The 26,740-nt window shown below is 44.5% G+C and overlaps 1 protein-coding gene and 2 long non-coding RNA genes across 6 annotated transcripts in view; 1 reads left to right on the top strand and 2 right to left on the bottom strand.

Moving 5' to 3' along the window:
• The first annotated feature begins 4,717 nt into the window (after positions 1–4,717).
• On the top strand, positions 4,718–5,066 carry LOC148133529 (uncharacterized). Its single transcript, XR_015746956.1, has 2 exons — positions 4,718–4,910; positions 4,941–5,066. It is a non-coding gene; the product is annotated as an uncharacterized LOC148133529 (long non-coding RNA).
• A 1,855-nt stretch (positions 5,067–6,921) lies between these two features.
• LOC148133528 (uncharacterized) lies at positions 6,922–11,331 on the bottom strand. Its single transcript, XR_015746955.1, has 3 exons — positions 11,183–11,331; positions 9,414–9,634; positions 6,922–7,395 (listed from the first exon to the last, which is right to left on the bottom strand). It is a non-coding gene; the product is annotated as an uncharacterized LOC148133528 (long non-coding RNA).
• A 5,433-nt stretch (positions 11,332–16,764) lies between these two features.
• Positions 16,765–26,740, bottom strand: part of ABHD17A (abhydrolase domain containing 17A, depalmitoylase) — a 29,176-nt gene continuing 19,200 nt past the window's right edge. For all 4 annotated transcript variants that reach the window (XM_026681068.2, XM_087952617.1, XM_026681067.2 and 1 more), the window contains exons 3-5: positions 24,200–24,394; positions 22,024–22,203; positions 16,765–17,900 (exon numbers count right to left, since the gene is read on the bottom strand). In XM_026681068.2, coding sequence (XP_026536853.1) covers positions 17,684–17,900; positions 22,024–22,203; positions 24,200–24,394 — 592 coding nt within the window. In that variant the 3' untranslated portion in view covers positions 16,765–17,683. The remainder of the gene's footprint in view (positions 17,901–22,023; positions 22,204–24,199; positions 24,395–26,740) is intronic.

Below are 26,740 nucleotides of genomic sequence, written 5' to 3'. Positions count from 1 at the left end.
GAATCAGGCAATATTAATTGCAATTCTAACCATGTTGTTGTAGCTGGGTGTTCATTTGCGATGTGGCTGTTTTATTTTGAAGTAAGGTGCTTACAGAAGATGGAAACGTTGAATTCCTTTCTGAGAAAAAAAGGTGTGTATTGTAAGTATTGAAATAAGAGCACAAGCCCACTGTGCATATCTCTGGAACTAGAGAACTCAGTAACACCCATTCATTTGTGGACTCTGAGAATGATTTCTCCTGGTTATTTATTTACTTAAAATATGTGTATGGCCACCCAACTCAAATCAAACCGATCTTGAGCAGCTTACAAGACAAATCTAACAAAAGATAAGGAAACGAATATAAAACCACAATACAAAAACCTCCACAATAGTGAAAGAATTTAAACTAATCTGGCTGTGGTGCAGAAAATAGGAGGAGGAAGGAGTACAGATCGTCCTCAAGTTACAACCACAATTGAGCCCAACATGTCTGTTGCTAAGTAAGACAGTTTTTAAGTGAATTTTGTCCCATTTTACATCATGTTTTGCCACAGTTGTTAAGTTAATCATTGCAGCTGTTGTTAGTAACATGGTAGCTTCCCCATTGATGTTGTTTTTCAGAAGATCATAAAAAATGTTCCTGGGACTCAGCAACCATCATAAATACATGCCCACTGCCAAGCGTCCAAATTTGGGTCATGTGATCTAGGGACGCTGCAAATGTAAGTGTGGAAAATGGTCATAAGTCACTTTTTTCAGTTCAGTAGTAACTTTGAACAGTCACTAAAGGAATAGTTGTAAGTCAAGGACTACCTGTATTAGGTATGTTTGCCGTCTTGTTGTTTATTAAAAAATAAATAAAGGCTGGATGAAAATTAAACGAATAAATAACTCCCAAACAGCAACAACATAGAGTTGAGGTGCTAACTTTTCCCCAAAGGCCTGGAAAAAGAGCCAAATCTTGACTGCATTTCTAAAGACAAGCAGGACCCAGGTCATTCTATGGAATAGGGGCCACCACAGTCATGCCTCCTGGACCCAGAGGGCTCTGTCCTTCTCAGAGCATGTGGAGCAGGCAACATCCTGGGGAAAAAAGCCCACCTAACTGGGAACTGGAAACTAAAACATATGAAGAACAGTTGCTGGAATTGGGTATGCCTAGTTTCATGAAGAGAAGGACTAGGGGAGACATGAGAGGAGTGTTCCAATATCTCAGGGGCTGACACAAAGAAGAGGGAGTCAAGCTATTCTCCAAAGCTCCTGAAGGCTGGATAAGAAGCAATGGGTGGAAACTAATCAAGGAGAGAAGCAACTTAGAACTAAGGAGAAATTTCCTGACAGAACAATTACCATATTTTTGCACTATAAGAACAGTGATGGGATTCAAAAAATTTTTACTACTGGTTCTGAGGGTGTGGCTTGGTGGGCATGGCAGGGGAAGGTTACTGTAAAGTCCCCATTCCCTCCCCACCCCACTAACCTGCTTTCCAGCCCCATTCTCCTGTGCAGGGCAACCAAAGAAGACCCAGCCAATCAGCTGGGACTCGGGAGGCAGAGAATAGATGGGGGCGGGGCCAGTCAGAGGTGGGATTTGCCGGTTCTTTAAACTACTCGAAATTTCCGCTACCGGTTCTCCAGAACTGGTCAGAACCTGCTGAATGCCACTTCTGTATAAGACACTCTGGAACTTAAGACGCTTTTGGGGAGGAAAAAAAAAAAAAAAAGTCTGCCTCTGCCTCCCAGCATCCATCTGTATTCATCTGGCTAACATCCTTGCAGCAAACAGCAAACAGCCTGGTCAGCTTCATCACGTTATTGCGGCCTGATTCAGCACAAGCAGCTGATTGGCAGTTGGATCAGCCTCCCAGAATACTGCCGATCAACTGTTCCAGACAGCGGAGATTGCTGCCACTGATTGCAACCACTGCCGATCACCGCCACCGACTGCTGCCATTCGGCAGCAATAATCAGCAGTGATCGGCAGTGGCGGCAATAGCGGCGATCCCCACCTCCCAGAACAGCTGATCAGTGGTGTTCTGGGAAGCCGATCCAACCACCAATCAGCTGTTTGGCTATGAAGGCTCCAGTGTTTCCCAGCAGCGGCAGTGACAGGCGGTGGTGAATGCCACACCCACACCAACCCCCTCCCCCCAATATTTGCTCCATAGGATGCACAATTTCCACCCAATTTGGAGGGGGGGTAAGTGCATCTTATGGAGCAAAAAATATGGTAATCACTGGAACAACTTGCTTCCAGAAGTTGTAATTGCTCCAGCACTGGAAGTTTTAAAGAAGAGATTGGATAACCATTTGTCTGAAGTGGTGTAGCGTTTCCTGCCTAAGCAGGGGATTGCACTAGAAGACCTCCAAGGTCCCTTCCAACTCTGTTATTCTATTTCTATTTCTATGCCCTGTAAGGGCCTTAAAGGTGGTAATCTTAAATTACACTTGGAGGCTAAAACTGGCAGCTGGTGGATCTCACAGAGTGCGGCGTCATCACAAGAAATGCCCATCATTATCCATGTCTCTGCATTTGGGTCCAATAATTGTAGTCCTCAAGGACAGCCCTATGTAGAGCATATTGCAGTAAGGGACTAAGGTGATGTGGTGGAATGTAGTCTGGAGTCCCAGAGGGGAGGAGCTGCTTTCCAGAGGGCAAAGAGGCAGCAGAATTTGGGAAGTTTGATTGCAGAAAGAGGGTTAAGCGGCTCCTCACTAGCTTTTCCCAGAGTAATACATAGAATATTAGAGTTGGAAGTTTCTACTCCAACCCCCTGCTCGAGCAGGAGATCCTATATCATTTCAGGCAAATGGTTTTCCAGACTCTTCTTAAAAGCCTCCAGTGATGGAGCACCCACAACTTTTGAAGGCAAACTATTCCACTGGTTGATTGCTCTCGCCATTAGAACATTTCTCCTAGGTTGGTTCTCTCCTTGATTAGTTTCCAACCACTGTTTCTTGTCATGCCTTCTGGTGCTTTGGAAAATACTTCGAGTATAGCTGTAGTTATGTAAATGCTTGCTTTAGTCTGTCAAGATTCTGTCTATAGGTGAAGAACAATAAAGGAAACATCTCTTAAGCAGCATCCGCATGCTGATTCTTCGGACTTGACAGGTGGTGGGTGGACTTGTTTCCTGTTGCTGCAGTTTCAAGCATCCCATTGGCCTCCCACCAGCTGTTTACCCCCAGGGTACCTATTTATCTGGTCTGCAGGTAAGAGAATGATCAGTATGTCTCCATTGCTATCTTATTGGCGAGTAGAATGTTTAAAGTATTTAGGTGCTCACTTTTTATGATTTGGGTTCCTTAACAGAAAAAAAATCTGTCCTCTCCAGATATCCAAGGGTCTTGAAACCTTGTCCCTAGAGGGCCATGTGCCTGTTCAGAAAACCCCCTTATTGAGCAGGCTATACATAATCGCTGCTGTTGTCAATTTTGGATATGCTAAGCTCCAAAACTATATTTGCAAAGAGGATAAAAGGACATAGAGTGGCGTCTAACACTATTGATTTCCTTGGTGCTTGTGCTGTTGGAGCTGACAGCGGGCAGTGATCCTATCAGAAATAAAGGAGCCTGCACAAGATCCACTTAGACTCATAGATGCTTCACCATAGAGGTGTCCAACCTTGGCAACATTAAGACTTTGTGAACTTCAACTCACAGAATTCCTGAGCCAGTCATCCTGGCTGGAGAATTCTGGGAGTTGAAGTCCACAGAGTCTTAATGTTGCCAAGTTTGGGGACTTCTGCTGTAGGCCATTAAATCAGTTGACAAAACAATATTCCTAGAAAATCAAAATAATCCAAGCAGAAAACTGCACCCCCGCCCCCAAAAAACCACCCTCATACAAATTGACTTGTTAGTTACTCCTTGCTAGCAAAACCCAGGCAGAAGATAGCTGGTTGCAGTGCTTTCTTATTTGGAAATTGCTGATTGACAACAGAAAACAAGCTGGCCTGGTTTTTGCTAGCAGGCAAGAAACAAAGATGCTTTCACAGTCACCGAGAATGTTCAGTGATGTCACTGTGCTAGCTCTACCTGCGGTGGCTTTACAAGGAGGGGCTTGCAAAGTGATACCAGTTGCGGGACAGGACCATTTGTACAGCCTGCTTGTGTCTATAAAAGTGAGTTAACTATTTCCATGATCATATAGTATGTGATGTTTAAACCCCGCGCACCAATTGTGCCTACCGTCCCTGTCCTATTGTTTATTATTTTTCTTATAAGTATCTATCTCATGTATTCAAAACTATTTATTCTTGTACCTGTATTTTGTAAGTGATTGACAAATCAAATAAATATTAACATACTGAGATAACAATTGGGCTTATGTGGGGTCTTTGGTGCTCTTTGAGCTTGGTTGTTTTCTTGCAGGCATTTTTTTTTTTTTTTTGCTTAACAATCCCATAATATTTTTTTTGTCAAACATGTACAAGATAACAAGTATAAGTATGAACATAAACAGGAACAAAGGAAGTAAATACAGATAAATGGGGACAGTAAGACAGGGACGGTAGCAGAGGTGGTATTCATCAGGTTCTGACCAGTTCTGGAGAACCGGTAGCAGAAATTTTGAGTAGTTCGGAGAAGCGGCAAATACCCGCTCTGACTGACCCCACCTCCATCTATTCTCTGACTCCTAAGTCCCAGCTGCCACGCCCACCAAGCCACACCCACAGAACCAGTAGTAAAAAAAATTGAATTCCACGGTAGGCACGCTGGTGCGCTTATGCACACCCCTGTTAAGGAGCTCTTAGGAATGGGGTGAGGTCCACAGTAGACAATCTGAGGTTGAAGCTGTGAGGGGTTGAGGCTGTAACAACGGAATTGAGTAGAGTTGAATATTCCAGGCATTGACCACTCTGTTGCTGAAGTCGTATTTTCTGCACTTTGAGTTTGGAGCGGTTTACCTTGAGTTTGTCTCAGTTGTTTGCCCATGTATTATTGTGATTGAGGCTGAAGAAGTTGTTGACAGGCAAGATGTTATAGCAGACAATTTTGTGAACTATGCTTAGATTGGACCACAGGTGGTGCAGTTCCAGATTGTCCAGGCCCAAAATGTCAAGCCTTGGAGGCATAGGGGATTCTATTGTGAGTGGAGGAGTGGAGTACTTTATTACTCAACTAGGTAATTTCGTCAATGCTGGAAGGAAGTAGGGTTTGCTCTAACCCTACTCCTTCTAGCACTGATGATGTTACCTAGTTGGGTTAATGAAATGACTGCAAAAAAACCCAACTCAAAGAGCACCAAGGACCCCATAGTTCAACCGTGAGCTACAAATATCTTCTACTATTAGTTGGGTTTTTATAAAACAATTAATTGCAAACTATTATAGATGAATCTAGCATATTGAGTGAATCATTGGTGAGAGTCATTGGTATTCAGTTGTCTGACTGAGAAAGAAAAAATGAAATGGAGTTGGGAAGATATTGGTTAATGTAAGCTGTGAAAGCTTTGGGTATGCCAAAATCTAAAGTCATTCCCAAATTGTCATTTTTGTGATAGAAGAAAATGTATGGTGAAGAAGCCCATTAGCTGTTTTTAAATAAAATGAAATAAAACTGAATTCAGTTTTTGTCTTAGAATTGTCCACTATTTCTGGAGTGTAATCTCTATCACAGCATTCAAAACCTAAACATGATTTCCAACCTAGGGAAAGTAGATATAAGTAGTCCTTGAATTACGACCACCATCAGAATTTCCATTGCTAAGCATAGGGATTGTTAAGTGAGTCATGCCCAGTTTTTTGGCCGTTTTTTGTCACAATTAAGTAAACCACTACCATTGTTCAGTAAACCACAAAGTCATTAAGTGAACCTGACTTTGTCTTGTCTTTGCTTGTGAGAAACTGGCTAAGAAGGTCACTAATGGTGATTACATATCCGTGTTGTTGCAACCGCCAGAAACACCTGCTGGTTGTAACCATGTGAGATGCTGTAAATGGTCGTAAGTGTGAGAACTGGTCGTAAGTCACTTCAATGCTGTTGTAACTTTGACGACTAAACAAATGACTGGAAATCAAGGACTATCTGTACTACTCCTGCTTTAAGGAGAAATGCCTGATTTCTCCTTAACTAACCAAATTGTTTTTAATATTGTTTTTAACTATGTCTCCTTTATGAGTTTTTTTTTTCTTTTTTTGTAAACCATCCGGAGTCACTTCAGGGGAGAGATGGTGTAAAAATTTGATAAATATGTGTGGAATATAAATGGCTAAAAAGAAGACAGAATTTCACTAAAGTCTAAAGCCTAAGAAATAAAATAATGGGTGGTGCAGATTTCATTTTCCCTTGCTGTTTTTTCTCTGTGAAATTGCTCCACGTTTCTTTACAGAGAACTCAAAGAGCTGAACAGTTTTTCCCTCTAGGTGGCGGTGGAAACCTTATGCAAACCAAACAAATAACTCCTCGTTTTTTCTCATTTCATGTGAAAAGAAAAGCTGGAACTCTACTGTATAAACCAACGGGAAATAGTTTCCCGCTTTTTAGACAGCATAAAATGTGCCACACTCGAGTGGAAAAGGGGATCCGGGCTGGAGAAGAAGGAAATGCACTTTCACCAAAGATTAACAGATGTAGGAAGACATAAAAATGACCCCATGAAAAGATGCCAGGCTTTGAATTACCACACTGGCAATGGAGGATCTGAATGGGATTTACACGTGACCCACAGCATCTGCCAGAACTCACTGTACAAATTGGAGAAAGTATCCTTCACTCAAGTGGTGGGATTCAAATTTTTTTTTTTTGCTACCGGTTCTGTGGGCGTGGCAGGGGAAGGAGACTTTAAAATATCCAGTCAGAGGGTTGGTATTTGACGGTTCTCCGAACTACTCAAAATTTCCACTACCGGTTCTCCAGAACTGGTCAGAACCTGCTGAATCCCACCTCTGCTTCCCTCAGTGTGATTGTGACCAGCTGTAAGTTGAGGGCAAATACTGATCCAATATCTGATATTTTTTTTTTTCATATAAACACTGCTTCAATGGTTAAATGGCCTAGTCCATTTAAATGGCTTAGTGATGGCTAATCTTTTTGTCGTTGCATGCCGAAAATGCACGCACATGTGCCTGCACCCATAATGCAATGCACGTGCGACCCACCCTGTACGTAAGTAAGAAGCGAGTGGAAACTGAGAAGGTTCAACAATTATTTCCGGATGCCGCCAACACCGTGCAAGACAAGATGGCAGCTTTTCATAGCACCGCGTGTTGATCAGATGCAGGGCTGGCTCCATTCATTGCGCTCCTCCAGCTGGAACTATAGCGCTGTGGGCTTCCCTTCACCATCCCAGCCTCCCTGAATTTCCCAGGCATAGGATGACAAAGGGAAAGCTACAGAGCCAAGCAGGGTAGCGGGTGGGTATCCTTCAGGGTCATAATTCAAGGGAACCGGATCTCATTGGAAGACCTGTGTCAACAAGAGAAGAGAATCAAGGAATGAGTGCTGAGAGAAAAGAGAGTGGCAGTGGGGTAATTAAGGACCTAGAAAACAGGGGAAGAGAATTTTTCAGGATCTTGTGCATTGGGGGGTGGGGGAAGGGGGGGGAGAGAGAAAAATCAGAACATTTAATCATGGGGATGTGTGTATGGTCGTAAGTGTGAAAAATGGTCGTAAGTTGCTTTTTTCAGTACCATTGTAACTTTGAACGATTCCTGAAGTGAATTGTTGTAAATTGAGGACGACTTATATAACACCCTAACTTAACACCAGAGGGACGTGATGGCTCAGTGGCTAAGACACTCAGCTGTCAATCAGAAAAGTCGGCAGTTTGGCGGTTCGAATCCCTAGCACCACTTAACAGGGTGAACTCCTATTCCTTGTCCCAGCTTCTGCCAACCTAGCAATTCAAAAGCATGTAGAAATGCAAGTAGAAAAATAGGGACCACTTTGGTGGGAAGGTAACAGCGTTCCATGCACCTTTGGCGTTTAGTCATAGTGGCCACATGACCACGGAGATGTCTTTGGACAGTGCTGGCTCTTCAGCTTTGTAACGGAGATGAGCATTGCCCCCTAGAGTCAGGAACAATAGCACGTATGTGCGAAGGGAACCTTTACCTTTATTTAACTTAACATCTGCAGTGATTCACTTTAACAGCTATGGCAAAAAAAGGCCATAAAATGGGCCAAAGCTCACTTAACAACTGTCTCACTCGGGCTCAATTGTACTGTAAGTCAAGGACTAACTGTCTATTTTGTGAGTTAGTTATGTGACGCCTTGCTCTTCTTTTCCATTAGATCTTTTTTTTTTAATCCAGTGTTTGGTTATGATAGTTTTTTTATATTGCTTTTCTTGCAGTCAGCTAGCCAGTATTATGTATTCAAGATGGGCAGCCATACAACTTTTCTAAATAAACAAGACATACAGAGAAGAACTTGGCATGGCTGAGCACAGCCTGCAGGAGTTCGACATCCTCATTTTGTTGAAAGTGGCCAAGGACACTTTCAGTGTAACGCTGTGGCTTTTTCAAACAAGGTTTGCTAAATAAACACAAACTCTAATGTAGGAACTTTGATGCCCTGCAAATGGCACCTTTCTCCCATGTTAAAATCATTAGAATAGAATTGGGCCAGAGAAGATCAAATATCTTCTTACAAATAATCCTTGATTGACGACCACAATTGGGTCCTGAACCTCCGTCACTGAGGCATGCCCAATTTTATGACCTTAATCTTACACAATTTTATGCCCTCGACCTTAGCTTACGACCCTTACATATGATTGTGATTTGAGATGTTCAGACTTCTGAAAAGCCAAGTCAGTTGGGGAAGCCAGATTAATTTAATGACCACAGGATTCATTTAACAAGTGCAATAATTTGCTTAATGGTGATAATAAAAGTGCTAAATAAAATCTAGTCCAGCTGTAGGAAGACTTGTTTGTCAATCACACCATTTAGTGATCAAAATTCTGGTCCCAATTGTGGTCGTGAGTCAAGTATGAGCTATATTAGTCCCATCAACAAATATATTGCAGTATTGTTAGATTAATTTCTTTTATGCCCTTTCTAAGAATTCCCTGAGTGGAATTTGCCTTTTTCACAACTGTTACAGGCTGAGACTACCTTTTCATGCAATTATTCTCCATTTTCCCGAGATCTCTTTCTTGTTCCCGAGATCTCTTTCCTATGTCCATAAGCCCGGATGGAAAAACAGCTTCTTCCACTAAGTGCATCCAATGATTCTGGATCAATTACTATCCATCAACCCAATTTAATTCATTGGCTTATTATGGGGGTGACAATCTCAACCTCCCAGATAAGGCTGCCCAGAGTCACTATACAGAGGCTGTATAAATTTGTTGAATAAAATAAATAATCAGTAAAACAATTAGTAATCAAAGTAACATGCAACACTAAGGATTTTTGCCCCCAGCTGTAGCATTTTACTCCGTTTGCATTTTGTTCCACGCACTGAGCTACATTTACCTCATGAATGCTCATTGCAGGCCTTCCAGACCCATTTTAAAAAGAGTCTTTTAAAGTTTTGCAGTGCCTCTTTAATCTTCCTAAATGCTTTGTGGCATCTCTTTTCTTCTTCTGCAGATCAAAGGTCCTGTTGCTTCTCTCCCAGGAACCGTCCTAGGGCTGTCCCCCTCGTGCTCGGCTTTCACCCCGAGCTACGATAATGTCTGTGAGAATTCGGTGACCTTGCAAAGGAAGGAAAGATAAAGGGATTTTATCCAGGGCTAGGTGCTGCTAATGCTGTTTTACAAACATGTGACCTGAGATGTCCGAGATCCTAAGCTTTCCTTTTTATTCCCTTGTTCATTAAGCTTCTAGTCCACGTTTAGCTGAAAGCATTTGCTTCAAGGTGACCAACAGTGCCTGAATCCTTTAAAGCCCAAAGGGCTGTCAGAGTAAAATGTTAGTGAGTTCCTTATCTGAGGTAAATCATCTTCATGCCTGCAAAGTCAAAGGAGAAGCCAGATTCACTTAGCAACCACATTACTAATTTAAGAACTGCAGTGATCCACTTAACAAATGTGGTGAGAAAAGTCATAAAATGAGGCAAAACTTAAATTTCTCACATAGCAACATAAATTTTAGGATCACCTGTGGTCGTAAGTTGACAGTTGAGAGTAAATCGTCTGGGTGCTCAGAACTTTAATTTTTCTAGTATAGAGAATTTTAGTCTTTTCCCCAGCCCCTTTTTAACTAAAACAATCTATGTGTTTTTGGATGTTCTGTGGATACGTTTTCATAACATGCTTCCCTGTGGTTTGGTTAACCATGATTGATGAAACTAACCCCCTTTTCTGGATTTATGTAACATGATCTACGCTTGGCTAATTGGTGGCTCAGTTTTTAGGGAGACCATAAACAGTGTTTGTCTATGAAAGAGCCTCTCTCTTTTTCTATCTAGTTTGCAGTGAGATGTTAATAGACAATCTAATTTTAATATAATTGAGAATAGACATAAATAAATAAACAGAAAAGAAGGATGGAAAAATACAGCCAGATACAGATGGATTTTCAAAGATGGAAGAAATGTTGTTTAATAGGTCCTAAGAAGAGATAGGACAACCATTTGTCTGAAATGAAGTCCACAAGTCTTAAAGTTGCCAAGTTTGGAGACCCCTGTTCTAGTCTAATGAAAAGACAGACTAGGGGAGACATGATAACACTGTTCCAATATTTGAAAGGCTCCTGCAAAGACAAGGAGGATTAAACTATTTTTCAAAGCACCAACAGGCAAGACAAGAAACAATGGTTGGAAACTAATCAAGGAGAGAAGCAAGCTAGAACTGAGGAGAACTTTCCTAAACTGTGAGAGCAATCAACCAATGGAACAACTTGCCTTGTGGGTTGTGGGTGCCCCATCGCTGGAGGCTTTCAAAAAGAGACCGGACCACCATTTGTCTGAAATGATATAGGGTCTCCTGCTTGAGCAGGGGGTTGGACTAGAAGACCTCCGAGATCCCTTCCAATTCTGTTATTCTATATTCTAGCAAGGATCACTATTAAGAGAAAATAAATAAAAAGAGAAGATAATTTCCATGTAAGCCACACTGGAGGAAAGGCAGGCTGCCAATCTAACAAATAATAAGTAATCACCCAGGAGCACAAATAAAGAAGGTGCTACAATTTCTCCTTACACACCACAGAAAATGTCGGGCTTTTCAGTGGCTCCTTTCTGCTCCCTCATTCTAAAACTAAGGGCAAGGCGGGGGTGTCCCTGATCAGGAATAGCTTACCACTTTTACTGAGCCTCTGAATTCAAGGAAAGTTCCTCCTGGCAACGTCTGGGCACTTCTTGTCCGCCTTGGATGCTTTGGGGCTCCCCTTCACTTCTTCCTCTCTGCTCTTCTTTCTTCGGGGCGGCCGAAGACGGATTTGTGTGTGATCCTTTTATACCATGGCCCTTCATATGATGAGCACGTGAAAATCCCAAGTGATGGAAGGAATAGCAGTTGGGGAGAAAGTTTTTTTTTTTTTTTAAATTCCACTTAAGAGGATTTAATTCAGGGTGGGTTTGGGGCTGAGGTTTTTTTGGTTGTTTTTCTTTTACAGATCCCATGATCAGCCTACAAGGGGTCCCATGACTCAAGTATGCAGCTGTAATACTCAAAGAGTCTTTTCTTTGTGGCAGAGAGCTCCCCTGTCTCCTTATCCTTCCCACAGGAGGCCTGACCCCCTCCCAATTAATAAAATAATAAAAAAATAGGACTCCCTGGGCTCATTCCTGTCCAGAAACAAAAGAAAGAATAATAACCGTCAGAAAAATAATTCTTTATAAAGGTCTATGGCCTACAGAACTAGTGTGGCCATTCCGAGTTTGTGATCCAGCAGATTTGGGGTTACAAGTAATCCTCAACTCACACGATTCGCTTAGTGACCGATTGAAATTACAACAGCACTTAAAAAGTAAAGTATGACCAATCCTCACCCTTATGACCATTGAAGCATCCCTGCACTTACATGATCACGGATGCATGTCAACCAGTATGTGTTTGCAATGATTGCTGCTTTCTGGGTCATGTATTTATCCTTTGCAACCTTCCTAGCCAGCTTCCAAGAAGCAGTCAATGGAGGCCTGGTTTATTTAATATGTGATTTACTTAACAACTGCAGTGATTTGCTTAATGGTGGCATAGAAGTTCTTTCAATTGGGTGTGACTCAGTGGTGGGTTTCAGCCAGTTCGCACCACTTTGGGAGAACCGGTTGTTAACTTTCTGAGCAGTTTTGTGAACTGGTTGTTGGAAGATATCATTAGGGCAGAGAACCGGTTGTTAAATTATTTGAATCCCACCACGGGTGTGACTCAACGACTGCCTTGCTTAGCAACAAAAATTTTGGTCCTGATTGTGATTGCAAGTCAAGGATTTCCTGCATTAGAGAAAGAGGATGCTGCTTGATAACTGGATGGTTATTATGGGTTAATCACAGCAGGGTGGGTGGGTGTTGGCCTACCTAAGGTATTCCCCTTCCCCAGCCATTCAGGCCAAGGAGGGTGGGACTGTTCCACACGTCTAGGAAACCTCAGTCACAAAGTGGTGCCTGTATCACATCCATTTTAAGGGTGAATATGTAGAGGTTCCAACACCGGAAGTTTTTAAGAAGAGATTAGACAACCACTTGTCTGAAATGGTAGAGGGCAGGGGTGTCAAACTCACATCATCATGGCAGCTATATGTCTGAGCAGGGGGTTGGACTAGAAGGCCTCCAAGATCCCTTCCAACTCTGTCATTCTGTTCTGTTCAGTCATGAATTCGGTTTTAAAATCTTCCAAAGCTGTTCAGTGGTGGGTTGCGTTTTTAGTCTCCTTTTGAAAACAAGGAAATTATTGTCCCCCAGCCCAGTTTCCTGTGGCCAGCAAGCTCACGCCAGCCATTCTCCCTTCCTCCTGCTTTTTTTTTCCAACAGGAAGCTGGGTTCTCTTAGGAGGATAAAAATACATGTCTCTTTGGCACAACCCTTGTTTTCTCTCACGGGATTAAGTTGCTCCAGGCTGTTCCATCAGCTTTGCGAATCAAGAGGCTCTCGGGGACAAGTGGGAAACTTACCCAAGGAAGAGCAAAAGGGAGGGAAAAATTCTTTTCATCCTCATTCACTCCCCAGGGGAAGTGGGCTTGAAAGTGGCTGGTAAAAAGGAGGAAGGAACGTGTATTTTTCTTATATGAATCCATTTCATGTATTCATAACTATGTTTATACTTATACCTATTATCTTGTGATTGACAAATCAAATAAATAAATAAAAATGTCTGCCCTTCTTTTTCTTTGTTCTTCCTTCTTTACACCTTTGACTGGTGTAAAAAAAAAAAAAAAACTTGTGGTATAAGCACAGCCCTGCAAGGGAGATCACCCTGTGATCTTTACAGATCAAACCGAGAGGTGAACTTGTTCTAGCTGCAGACTAGATTTGCAAGACACACAAAACTTTGGTTTGTTTGGTGATGGTTTTACTGGCCAAACTTACAGGAGACTGGGTTTATGCAACAGGCTTAGCAATACATTTCCTGTCAACGAGAACAATTAACCAGTGGAACAACTTGCCTCTTGAGGTTTTCAAGAAAAGATTGGACAACCCACTTGTCTGAAATGGTTTAGGGTAGGGTTGTCAAACTCATGTTGCCATGGCGGCGTCACGTGACATTATCGGGACTTTCCCCCCTTCACTAAACGGGCATGGGCGTGGCCAGCACGTGACGCATCCAGCCCATGGATGCCAGGAGTTTGACAGCCCTGGTATAGGATTTCCTGCCTGACCAGGGGGTTGGACTACCTTTTGGATCTCAGGGACCACCAAACTCATAATTTTAAATCCCGCGAACCACTAATATGAATTTTGACTGATGGTGGCTTGCTGACGTTGGTAGGAAAAGTCGGTCCCATATTCCAGAGCTGCAGGAGTCACAGGACTGGTTATCCCGGAGCAGCTGCTCCTCCACCCGGGTGCACCGGCCTGCCATGGACTGGAGCAGCTGCTCCGGGATGACCAAAGGGCCAGTCCTGTGACTACTGCAGCTCTGGAATATGGGACTGACTTTCCCACCCTCAGCAAACCACCCTGGGGCGGATTTCCTTCCCCCGCCATTGGTCTTACCTTCCAGTTCCAGCTTGCGTGGCTCTACTCAAGGTAAGGTTTGCACTCGGCCGAAGGGTGGGGGCCAGTGGGTGGCGGGCCAGGTGAGCAGTGCAGCCTTGTGTTCCCACGCAGCCTGGATTAATTGCTTTGCGGGGGGGGACATTTCTCTGCGGACCACCAAAATTTTCTGGCAGATCACCAGTGGTCCCCAGCCCACCTGTTGGTGACCACTGGACTAGAAGACCTCCAAGGTCCCTTCTAACTCTGTAACAGTTATTCCGTTATAAATAATGGTTTATGAAACACAAAAGCTGATGTGGTGCCCCACGCCAAACCAAATAAAACCATTTGAGACTATAATGTGATATTTAAACCCAGTTAGTCTTCTTATGTCTGCTCCAGTTAACGTTCTGCACATAAGCTCTTGATGTTTCTTGTTAGTTCAGGCCAACAGCATCCATAGAACAGGTTTTTTTTTTAAGTAGATAATGGCTGTACCTCACCCTTTTATATTCACTCTTTTTTGATACCTCATGGATGTCCCTGTTTTGTGGATACCACAGCCACATTTCCACTCCCACCTGAAGCACATGTTCACTTAGTTCCCAAAGTATTAAAATTCCCATACACCATTTTGGGGGGAGTTGCTGCAAGTTGAGCATATTTTCTTCCTGGATTTAATGCGTTTCATCTGATGTTCGTGGTGCATGTTGCTTTTATTGTGTTATGTTTCCTGCCTTTAAAAGTTTATCCTTTGTTCAGTAATTGAACCTCTCTTAGCAGAATATAATTACTCGAATTGTGAAGTTACTAAAAAAAAAATCTATCTATATTCTATTCAAGCTCTCATTCTGTTTTATCTGTTTGTATCCTCAAGTTAGCTGAAATAGTGAACAATTATGCGGAACAATTTTTGAATCAAGGTACCTAAAATGTGTGAATTGAAAGAACGAGTAAAAAAGCCGGGAGCCATGACTTCTGTGGAATTGAAGCTTCCATGATATTCAGTCCCGTTTTATTGACAAAGTTGTGGTTGTTGCAGTGTCTCTACTGTCAATTGATCGTGTTATCCGATATTCCCTACCCTCCTCCCACAAGCAAAGTCAATGGGGAAGCCAGCAGGAAATCAGAAGTCACTCCTGCTCCCAAGTGATTTTTTTTGTTCACCCTTTTTCATTCTGTTTCTTTAGTTAGGAAAGTAAATATTGACTTATTATTATTAACATTAATTTGCCAACACAATGACTTCCGGTTTATGATACATACTGTTCTTAGAGGATCACTAGTCTGCACACGCAAATAAGCCCATGGAGCCAGGGGTTCCCAACCCTCGGTTCGTGGATAGGCACCGGGCCGTGGCATGCCAGAAACCGGACCATGCAAACAAGTGAAGCCCCATCCACAGGATGCATGCAGCATGTGAAACCACACCCCCAGGGGTGGGATCCAACTGGCATAACAACCGGTTTGGGGAGCATGCGCATGTGTGTCAAACGCGCACTGTATGTGCGTGTGCGCTACCGGCTCTGGCAAGCATTTACCTTCTCCAGCTGACAAGCGGCACTCAGCTGTGCCGCGCAAAGCAGCTGAGAAGGAAAACACGGCCACTAAAGGGCAGCCTACAGCAGCGATGGCAAACCTTTATGTTGTGGTGTGATGAAAACGTGTGTGCCGGCACTCACAATGCAACCCAACCCCCACACATACGCGTTCAATACCCCTGATCCGCCCCCTTACCTGCACTGTGCATACGTGTGCCTTCCAGCTGATTTTTGGCCAGTTTGAGGCTGTTTTCACCCTCCCGGAGGCTCAAGGGAAGCCTCAAGGGAAGGCTCAAGGTATTTCCGGAAGGCCCATTTTTCAGCCTCCGGAGGGCCTCTGGAGCCTGTTTGAGGCCATTTTCGCCTTCCCAGAGGCTCGAGGGAAGCCTCTGGATGCTGACAATGGGCCCGTTTTGGCACTTCCAGTATTTTTGGAAGGCCCATTTTTTGGCCTTCCTCCGGAGGGCGAAAATGGCCTTTCTCGAGCCTCCGGAGGGCGAAAATGGCCTCAAACGGCCCCAAAATTAGCTGGGAGGCATGCGCATGTGCAGCGCAGGTAAGTTTGGCTGGAGCTCGCGTGCCTGCACAAATGGCTCTGTGTGCCACTTGTGGCACGCATGCCATAGGTTCGCCATCATGGGCCTAGAGCCTGGGCAGGCGGGAGGGCCAAACAGCAGACCACAACCTCATCTCAGCGAACCGGTTCAGTGTCAGCTGCTCTTCGGAGCTACCGGTTCTATAGAACCAGACCAAACCGGTGGGATCCCACCCCTGCACATCCCCTCTGGTCCAAGGAAAATCTTCTCTCCACGGAACCGGTCCCTGGTACCTAAAAGGTGTGGGGGGGCATTGCATTAAGCCATTTAAGGGGCTTTCTATTTGAAATTCGGCTATAGATGGAGGGAGGTAAAGAAACAGAGAAAAGGATTTAACAGGGAAGCTTGTACACAGTAATTCACACTTGCACTAAAGCTGCCCCAAAGTAAGAGCAGTATGGCTGGCTGGGGGATTCTGGGAATTGAAGTCCACAAGTCTTAAAGTCACCAAGGTTGAGAAACACTGTCCTAAAAAAAAAAAAATGAAGTACCATTACAGGAATTCTGGGACTGTCTATTTCCTGACCTACACACTTCCACAAACTTCCAACTCATTCATCCTATCCAGTTCTCCCAGAAACATTTAGTGGGAAACGCATGTGGATCTTTCATTTTTTTTTTTTTTGTTTTGTTTATTCCTCTTTCAAAATGAATGAATGGAGAATTCTTCCCTTACTTCCCACCCCGACCTCTCCCCATTGCCTGAATACCCAGAATTAAGTAAAGTGTAATCCATTCCTCGGGGACATCTGGAGGGGACAGGATATGGAATATTAAAACAATAGTATCTAGGAGTTGTGATGAAGCTGGTAAATGACTCCCCCGACCCCCCCAAAAAAATGCCGAGATGCATAGAACAGCCTTGCTGCATTCCACACACAGTTCTTTTGCAGGCTTCCAGGTGAAAAAATCCAGGTGGTTGTTATCCATCCTCAACCCCCGGGGAAATCTGAATGAAATTCAATTGTCCTTCAAGGGCTGCAAGTGGGCTGGACAGCCAAACTGAAGCAAGCCGTTTTTGGCCAGCATGCAAGGTGCTTTGCCTCCCGCCCCACCCTGCCTATATGGCTTATTGCTATCAATGGGTCACCACACGGCGTGTTAAGGAAACGGGATCTGAAACAGGAAGTGAGGAGATGGATGGAGGCCACAAGAGGATAGCCCTGATGGAGATGTTCACGGTTTAGAACAGTCTGCAACGCTCGAGTCCTTTGGAGTCCCGCGAGGAAGTGCAATTAGACTCCCGTCTCAGGCCCCTCTTCAGCCATGGCAGCAGCTGGAAATGAGAACAGCTGGAAAGGGCCCTCGGCGATGGGGGAAGAACCGCCGGCAGAGACTCAAGAGCTCTGCGCAGGCTAAGCCTGCCAGAGAGGAGGGATGAATAGAACGACTCCCGTTTTGCAGATGGGGAACATGGCGCTCGCAGCATCGGTGGCCTTCTCCTTCGAAAGCCACCAATGCTTCCCCCGTTTCCCCAGGCCCAGTCAAGGCAGGCGGTCCTTGCCAGAAGCTCAGGCAGGTGGAGTTGCATTAACCAGACAGATCTTGTGAGATGAACTTGCGTAAGCGCTCCAGGTACTGGCTGTAGAGTTCAATGTCGTTGTGGCCAGCTCCTTCCACCCAGAGGGGCTCCACTGCCTTCGGGCAGCGCTCGTAAAGGGCCAAGCCGTGAGAGAAGTCGATCACCTCGTCTTCGGTGCCATGAATGAACAGCACGGGGGAAGTGATGCGAGACACCTTGTCTATGCTGCGGAAGAGAGAGGGACACAAAAAAAAAACGTGATGGCAGATGATTGCAGTGTTTCTCATGTACGGGCTAGGGAATTCTGGGAGTTGAAGTCCACACATCTCAAAAGTGGCCAAGGTTGAGAAACACTCAAAATAGAGCAGGGGTGAGATTCAACTGGTGTTACTACCGGTTTGGTGACCACGTTTTGCGCGCGCATGCGCGCTTTGCAGATAAGCGCTGAGCATGGGTGCGCAGCATTTGAAAAACTGCTTTTTTACTGCTTTTTCAACCTCAGCTGGGCTGTGCAAAAGAGCTGAGGCTGAAAAAGCAGGAAATAAAGGACAGATAAAAGCCTGGTGGATGAGTGGGCCAAACAGCAGCAGACACAGAACCGGTTCTGTGTCTGCTGCTCTTCAGAGCTACCGGTTCCATAGAGCTGGGCAGAACCAGTAGCATCCCACCCATGGAATAAGAGCCTGGAGACCGGACAGCCATCTGTCAGAAATGGCATAGGGCAGGGGTGTTAAACTCGCAGCCTGTGTGCTGGATGTGTCGCATACTGGCCCCGCCCACGCCTGGTTTAGCAAAGGAGAAAAAAGTCACAAAACGTCATGTGACGACTCCGTGACGACGCGAGTTTGACACCCCTGGTGTAGGTTCTCCTGCTAGGGCGGAGGTTGGACTAGATGACCTACAAGTTCCCTTCCAACTCTGTTATTCTGTTCTGTTAAGAGCCTCTCTTCTCCAGGGAGGAAGGGGATCTGCCCTGCAGCATTACCCTGAAAGAGGAGCCGGATAGTTCTGCATGCTTTACTCACTGAGCAACAGGTAGAGATCAGTAGTTTAAATTCTGTAAAACCCCAACAGCCAAAATCTTCATTGGAATTTACAGACAACCCATACTGAAATATGGAAACAAAAATTAAATGGCTGAAATCAGAGATTGCTAATACCATGGGGTTTGCAATTGTTTTACGCAGGAGTCGATTTCAACCAGAAAGAGGCGCAACGTTAAGTCTTTTTTTTTAAATTAAAATTAACTTTTCTGGGGTTGATTTAGGGGATTTTCAGAGGCAAAATGAGCAGCTTATGTCTTGCTAAAAGCTCAAGGCATCTATTTCTCTGCTTTAAAAAAAAAAAAAAAGCAAAATGATGCAGCCCCTCATTAGGACACACGCAGTCTGCTGGGACACTCACGTCATTACAATCTAAGACAGGGGTGTCCAACCTTGGCAACTTTAAGACTTGTGGACTTCAACTCCCAGAGTTCCTCAGCCAGCAAAGCTGGCTGAGGAACTCTGGGAATTGAAGTCCACAAGTCTTAAAGTTGCCAAGGTTGGACACCCCTGATCTAAGACCTAAGATTTTTTTTTTTACTGAACATGTGCAAAGGGTGTGTCCTTTTGACCCATAAATGGCGCTCCATTGGTCAGTTACAGCCTCTTGCTTAAAACACGAAATAGGCCCCTTTTGTCAGGAGAAAAATCGGGTTACATAAGATTCCTGATTGCCAGGGAAGAGATTATCTGTGCAAATGAGCACAAGTCCCTCTAATGTTAAGTCTCTCTTTCTGAATTACAAGCAAGCAACGTGCTTTGAAAGTGAACGTGTTCTAAATGGACGATAGGTAGTCTTCACTTCACAGCCATTCATTTAGTGACTATTCAAAGTTACAGCAGCACTGAAAAAGGTGATGTCAACTAAAAAAAATATATATATTTCTTTGGTCGTTTCAGTTGTCAGCAGAAAGGGAGGGAGAGGGGGGGGAAGCAGTGCATTCCTTAAATGCTTGAGATAATCGCTTTGGCAACCAAAGCTTCTGACTGCAAAATTATTACTGGAGAGCATGATTGATAACTCTTGGCTATGCATGTGTCTCAGTGGAAAATGTACATCCAGGGGGGTGGGGAGAAGACCAGGGTCAAGGGAGAAATGAATGATGTATTTTAGTATCAGCTGCACCCAGCTAACACCAACATGGCCACTCCTAATAAATCAATCTTTTTTAGATGCAGCTAGAGACCTATGATTTCAATGGGGGTGCATGTTGGAGTCCTAACAGACTTATGACCGGTCTTCGGCCTTATGACCGTCGCAGCATCCCCAAAAATCACATGATCAAAATTCAGGCACTTGGCAACTGGCGTGTTGCAACGTCCCGTGGTCATGTGATCACCTTGTCAATGCTGAAGCTGGCCTGACTGAAGCCATCTTGGAGGCTTCGATGTTGCCACATTGGTGCTGAGGGATGGGGGGGGTGGGGGGGGAATAGAGATAGCTGGGGGTTTTGTCGCCAAAACAAAATAGTTTCCCCTGAGAACCAAGGACATTCCCACTGGTGGCTGAAAAGAGGAAGAGTGAAGTTTCCAAGCAACCGGACAGACAGCACCTTGATTGGACCATGTGGCTGACTGTTTGGGAAAGGGGGAAAAAAAACTTTACTTTTAATTAGGTGACATCAAACTGACTCTAAACTAATTTCTCTGCTCCAACCAGAGGTCTATCTGGGGTCCTGAACCCCCAGGCAGCGGAAGAACTCAAGGAAGTTGGCAGAATGGAGAAAAAAGGAGAAGATGTGGCAGGTGCTAGAGGTGGGGTCCTGGAAATCCTGCAGACCCCCTCAGATACCAAGTGGGTGGTGGAAGCAGTGGTAGAGATCGAGCACCAAGTGGGTGCCTGGCCAAAAGTCCACAGCGAGTGGCTGGCCGCCGGGGACCTGTACCGAGCAGAGGAGGACTTCAGATGCTGAGTCTTGTCCCAAGAACTGGTGAGGGACCATCCAGTAACCTCAACCAGGGAGTCAGTTTTCACCAGTCTGTGCCAATATGATATATCCAATAAACCTGTTCTTTGAGGAGCCTGCTTGCCTCGGAGTTCTGTTTGCTATGGGTGTATTATTTGGAACCCTGACAAACCCCGACACAGACTAAAACATACGAAGAATGGTTACAGGATCTGGGCATTGGCTAGTCTAGTGAAGAGAAGGACCAGGGGAGACATGATAGCAGTCTTTCAATATTTGAGGGGCTGCCACAGAGAGGAAGGGGGTCAAGCTATTTTCTAAAGCACCTGTCGGCCAGACAAGGAACAATGGATGGAAACTGAACAAGGAGAGATTCAACCTGGAAACAAGGAGAAACTTTCTGACAGTGAGAACAATCAACCCATGGAACAGAAGTTGCCCTCGGAAGTTGTGGGAGCACCATCACTTGAGACTTTCAAGAAGAGATTGGACTCCCATCTGTCAGAAATGGTGTAGGGTCTCCTGCTTGGGCGGGGGTTGGACTAGATGACCTACAAGCTCCCTTCCAACTCTGATTATCTGTTTAATCTGTTTAAACACCTTTTGTGAACTTGCCAGATGGCTTCTGACATGCAAAGTCAATGGGAAAAGTTAAATTTGCTTAATGACTTGATTCCCTTAACAACTGCAGGGATTTGCTTAACAACGATGGCGAAAAAGGTCATAAAATTGGGAATGACTCACTTAACTCACCATCTTGCCTAACCACAGAAATTCTGGTTCCAGTTGTGACTGTAATTTGAGGATTACCTGTACTGCATAGTACATCAAATTTGAAATAACCAAACAAATACTGAGCTACTACTTCTATTTGTAACTAAAAGTAAGCGGAGCAGCATCTACGCCAGGCGTCTCCGAACTTGGCAACTTTAAGATTTGTGGATTTCAACTCCCAGGATTCCATGCTGGCTGAAGAATTCTGGGAGTTGAAGTCCACAAGTCTTAAAGTTGCCAATTTTGGCGACTCCTGATGTATACACAGGAAGCTCTCACTGAAAAGCTTTTTGGAGTTGCATTGAGTAATAAATTATCTGCTGTGAACTCTGCACTGGCGACAGGAAGAGCATCCGGCCGGTAAACACTCAGCTCCATTCAGTTGCCCCGACTCCACCCCGATGGAAGGGATTACGAGGTCACTTAAAAAATAGACAAAAAAATTAAAATGGCAGGATGGACTTTTCAATAATCATGCTTCCGACAAAAAAGAAGTTAAAAGATTTGGAGGGAGGGGGACAGGAAAGCCAAAATCCAGCAGACTCCAATAGTAAATTTTAATTGTACATGTGCCCCTCCTTGGCTGACCTCCACACCCACATTCCTGCTTTCTCAAGGACTTACTTTGGGAAAGCATCAAAGCAGTAGGTCTTTTTGGTTTCTGGGAAGGCAACGCGCATGCCCGATGTTAAAGGTGAATGCAAGATGACAGCGGCGCACTCATAGCGGGAGGCCAGGTCGACTGTGGGCACCGTCCCAATGCTTTGCCCATAGAGGATGATGTTCTCGGGACTGATCCCATATCTGTACAGAGAGAGAGAGAGAGGAAAAAAACCCAAAGAGGTGCCATTGCAAGGTAAATTACATCTTTTATGTTCCTTAGGTACTGCTTGAAGAAGTACAGTTTGTACAAGGGATGGAATTTGCTCTCTGCGGGTGTACAAACTTGGTTTCCAAAGGAAACTTTGACAGGCTGATGCTATTTGGGGCTTTTCCTCATGACTGAGGAAAGGAACAACCTCACTTGAAGGCAATCCAGCCCCAAAGAGATGCTGGAATGAACAGGGCACCCCAGCTTGTCTATGTCTCCTGATGATGAGCTGCCAGAAGGCATCTAGCCTCTCACTCAGTCCTAAAGGAGTGGAAGGGTCGGCTGGCTGAACCATGATGTGAAACATTTATTTTCCTCTTCCCCATCACTTCTGTATCCACCCACCCCAATCTCCCTGGCCCTGAAAAACATTTTGCTTCCTCCTGCTTAACTCTGTCCTTTTCTGGATAAATGGGCACATTTTCAAACTCGGCACGAGGCAGCAGCTGCCAATTATTTTGTAAGAAAACATAGAATTGATAGAAGAGAGTATTTGTAGCTCGGGGCTGATGCTCTCTGAGCTTGGTTTTTTTTCTTGCAGACATTTCATTAACAAACCAGGTAGCATCATCACTGCCAGTGGAGCTACTAGCTACTAGCACTGATGATGTTACCTTGTTTGGTAATGAAACGTCTGCAAGAAAACAACCAAGCTCAGACAGCACTAAGGGAGCCACCATAGAGAGAATTGTCAGCCTTACTCAGTAGATCAGACAGGAAACACAGCCAGAGGAGCTAATTCTACTTCATTGTAGAGCTATACTAGCAGACCCTTGCAGGTGTAAAAATACAATTCTCCCACCATCTCCTTTACACCCTGAGGGCTCCTTCTCAGCCTCTTGTCTCACCCTCTATCCAGCTGCAGGCTGTCTCTCATCTGATTATTCCCTAGGTACCACCTCTAAGACCAGTCTCTCAAGGTCATTCCCACATACCATGTTTCCCCAAAAATAAGACCCTGTCTTTTTTTTTTTTTTTTTTGGCACCAAAAAAAAGCACCAGGTCTTATTTTCGGGGGATGTCATCCACTGACTAACCTCGATTGCATTCATCACCCCTGCTCTCCTTTTTGCTGTCAGAGGCCTTCGGGAACTTCTTCTTCTGCGGCCGGCAAGGCTTTCCTGAAGGCCTCTGCAGCCGATAACAGAGCTCCGGATTGATCTGGGGCTCTGTTATCAACTCCAGAGGCCTTTAGGAAAGGCTTGGTAGCTGCAGAAGAAATGGGCTGGCAAGGCAGGTGTTGGGGTGTGCCTGGATACAACTGTCCATAGGTAAGTAGTAGGGCAGTTCCACCTCCCGCATTCCCACCCCAGCTTAATTTTTACCTGTGCACTCTGGAGTGGGCGGAATCTTAATTAGGGCTTATTTTTTTTGGGGGGGTAGGGCTTATATTGAGCACATGTGTAACACTCAAGCTAGGACTTACTTTCAGGGTACGTCATATTTTTTGGGAAAAGAGGGGACAAATATATAATTCTGAAGATATTTCAGGGCTCTAAGAAGCCAGTATAGTACTAGAGGCTGCTGCTCACTTAGCAGCACTGTTAACTTCTTGTTTTTGCTGTTTTTATGTTAAAAAAAAAACAGAGGAAAGAGGAAACCTGGTGGGAACCAAAACAGGTGTCCACAGTCACACTGATAGCTCCAGGGACTATTTTGGGCACTACGGTAGGCAACGAACAAGTACAGCTTTTCTTTCATTTGTCTATTTATGCTTAATGGACAACATATCTATCCATCTTTCTTGGCCTCAAAAACTGAGAATGGAGCCTCTATTTAGGAAGTATCCGATTTCTGAACAAACATTAAGGAGGAGGCCTCTGAATGCCCTTGCTGGAAGCTGATGGATCGATCAGTCAATCCGGACACTGTTATGAAAAATCCTGGAGCTTTTCAAACAAACAAAAGGCTGGTGCTGCTTTTCCTCACCGTGTGCGTAAGGCCTGCCAGGCTGCGTCGACATCAGCATAGAGGTTCTTCTCTGAAGGTTTCCCTGTGCTGGCACCGTAGCCTGAATAGTCGTAAGAAAAGATGTTGCAGCTAATCCGGGTGCCCAGGCTGATGTAGAAGCTGCACATCTGGCCCAGATCCACGGCGTTGCCGTGTGAGAAGAGAACGGTGAACCTGGAACAGAAGGAAGGACTCAGACAGAAGCAGTGGGATACCTGATCCTCAGGTGCACCAAAACCGGCTACTGAAGGTCTACTTCTTTGCAGGACAGAGCGCATCACTTCAGAATGTAAATAGTCCTTGACTTACAACAGTTCATTTAGTGACCATTCCAAGTTACAAAGGCACTGAAAAAACAACAACTTATGACCATTTTTCACTGTTACAACCTTTGTAACATCCCCGTGGTCCCATGATCAAAATCAAGATGCTTGGCAGCTGGTTCCTACTTATGACTGTTGCATTGTCCCAAGGTCATGTGATCTCCCTTTTGAGACCTTCTGACAAGCAAAGTCAATGGGGAAGCCAGATCCACTTAACAACCGGGCTTACCAACTTATCAACTAATGATTCACTTAACTATGGTGGCAAGAAAGATTGCAAAATCGTTGCAAAACCCATTTAATAAATGTCTCACTTCACAGCAGAACATTTGCGCTCAATTGGTAGTCGTAAATTGAGGACTCCCTGTACAAATATTTAGGGTACGTCTATGTTCTAATGTCAGCCTATATTAAAACTCTCACTCCTCCCTACAAGTAGAAAGTAGCCCAATTGTCAGGAGGTTGGGGGGAGAGGTAGAAGAGATTGGTGAAGAATCCTTCTCCTCATTAAATAAGAGTTGGAAACTCATATTTATAACGCCGTGTTTTGTTTTTTTAACATGAGGATGCCATTTTAAACGCCTCCGTGTTTCTGAAAATACAGAAGTGGTTCGGCCTCCTTCCTTCTTAAGTCCTTACCATCTCATTTTGCCCTGGATCCAGGCTCATTTCATATGGCCTCTTCCATGCAAAGGTTTAAAACTCTAGGCCAGGGGTATCCAACCTTGGCAACTTTAAGACTTGTGGACTTCAACTCCCAGAATTCCAGCTTTGCTGGCTGAGGAATTCTGGGAGTTGAAGTCCACAAGTCTTAAAGTTGCCAAGGTTGGACACCCCTGCTCTAGGTTATGTGTGAAATATGCTTGCATCGGGGTGGGCTTCAAAAATTTTAGCAACTGGTTCTCTGCCCAGTTTCTGGGTGGGAGTGGCCAGTCAACTTCCTGCACCATGGCGGTGGAGGGGCGTTTTCGCCCTCCCCGCGCTCTGGGGACTTTTCTCGAGCCTCGGGGAAGGCGAAAATGGCTTCCCCAGGCTCCGGAGGCCTCTGGTGTTTTTCACCCTCCCCGAGCCTCCATACGGGCCCTGTATTTACCTGGCATCCAAAACGGGCCGTGTGGAGACTCCTGGGAGAGGAGGGGAGGGGTGGGCTGAGCCAACTAGGGGTGGGATTTGCCGGTTCGCCAAACCAGCCATAAAATTAGCTACCGGTTAGCTAAGGGATCGCCTGAATCGGGCTTGATTATGACTTGCTATGCTTGTAAAAAAAAAGTTGTAAACCTCACAATATAATCAAGTGGCAACTTCTGAGACTGGTCATTTCGAACAACACAGAGGAAGAATGGATTATGCAGTGTCACACTTTTTTTTCCTGTAGCCCACCTCTGTACAAACACGGCACATAGGTAGTCCTTGCCTCACAACTGTTTGTTTAATAGCCATTTATAACGGCACTGAAAAAAGTGACTTAAGGTCCTTGAAGTACTGTAATAATGCCTGTTGCAGAATCTCCACAGTCATGGGATCAAAATCTGATCACTTGGAACCTGGCATGGTTTTAGATGCTTACAGTGTCTTGGGATCATGTGATTGCCATTTGCACCCTTCCCAGCCGACTTCCAACAAGCAAAGTTGATGGCGGAAGCTGGATTTGCTTAAGGACCACGTGATTCACATAAGAACTGCAGTGCTTTGCATAACAACTGTGGCAAGAAAAGATAATGAAAATGAGTGCAACTCAATTGATTTTTGCTTATCAATGGAAATTCTGATCCCAATTGTGGTCATAAGTCGAGGACTATCTATAGTGGAATCAGATGAGACACAGCATAGTCCATGTCACCTTGGGGAGCTCAGAGGCGCTATTTTCAAACACTTATCCAGAATTTAAAACATAGGCACAATTTTCCCTTTCTGCAGAAATCTAAAGAATCGCAGAGAAGTTTAGCATCACTAATTTATTACAAACAGATGGATGAAGTCTTAAATATGACACTTTCACCTTCAATGGCAGTTTTACATAAATGAGTCCTTGGGGGTCATTTGGAGATTTATTACTGTTTTTACTCCTCACATAGAAGATGGGAGACTAAAGTATCAGAATTTCTACAGATCCCACCAATGTCTATAAAGTAAATATTGTCATCATCCTTTCCACACACTTCCTGCTGCAGGAAGAAATACAAGCAAGAATTTAATT

Source organism: Notechis scutatus, chromosome 1 (genome assembly GCF_049901735.1).
Source record: "Notechis scutatus isolate UNSWTSFEM ecotype Mainland chromosome 1, rNotScu1.2, whole genome shotgun sequence".
NCBI classification, from domain to species: domain Eukaryota; kingdom Metazoa; phylum Chordata; class Lepidosauria; order Squamata; family Elapidae; genus Notechis; species Notechis scutatus.
Note: the sequence above shows the minus strand (reverse complement) of the source record. Positions and strands in the feature narration are given on the sequence as shown.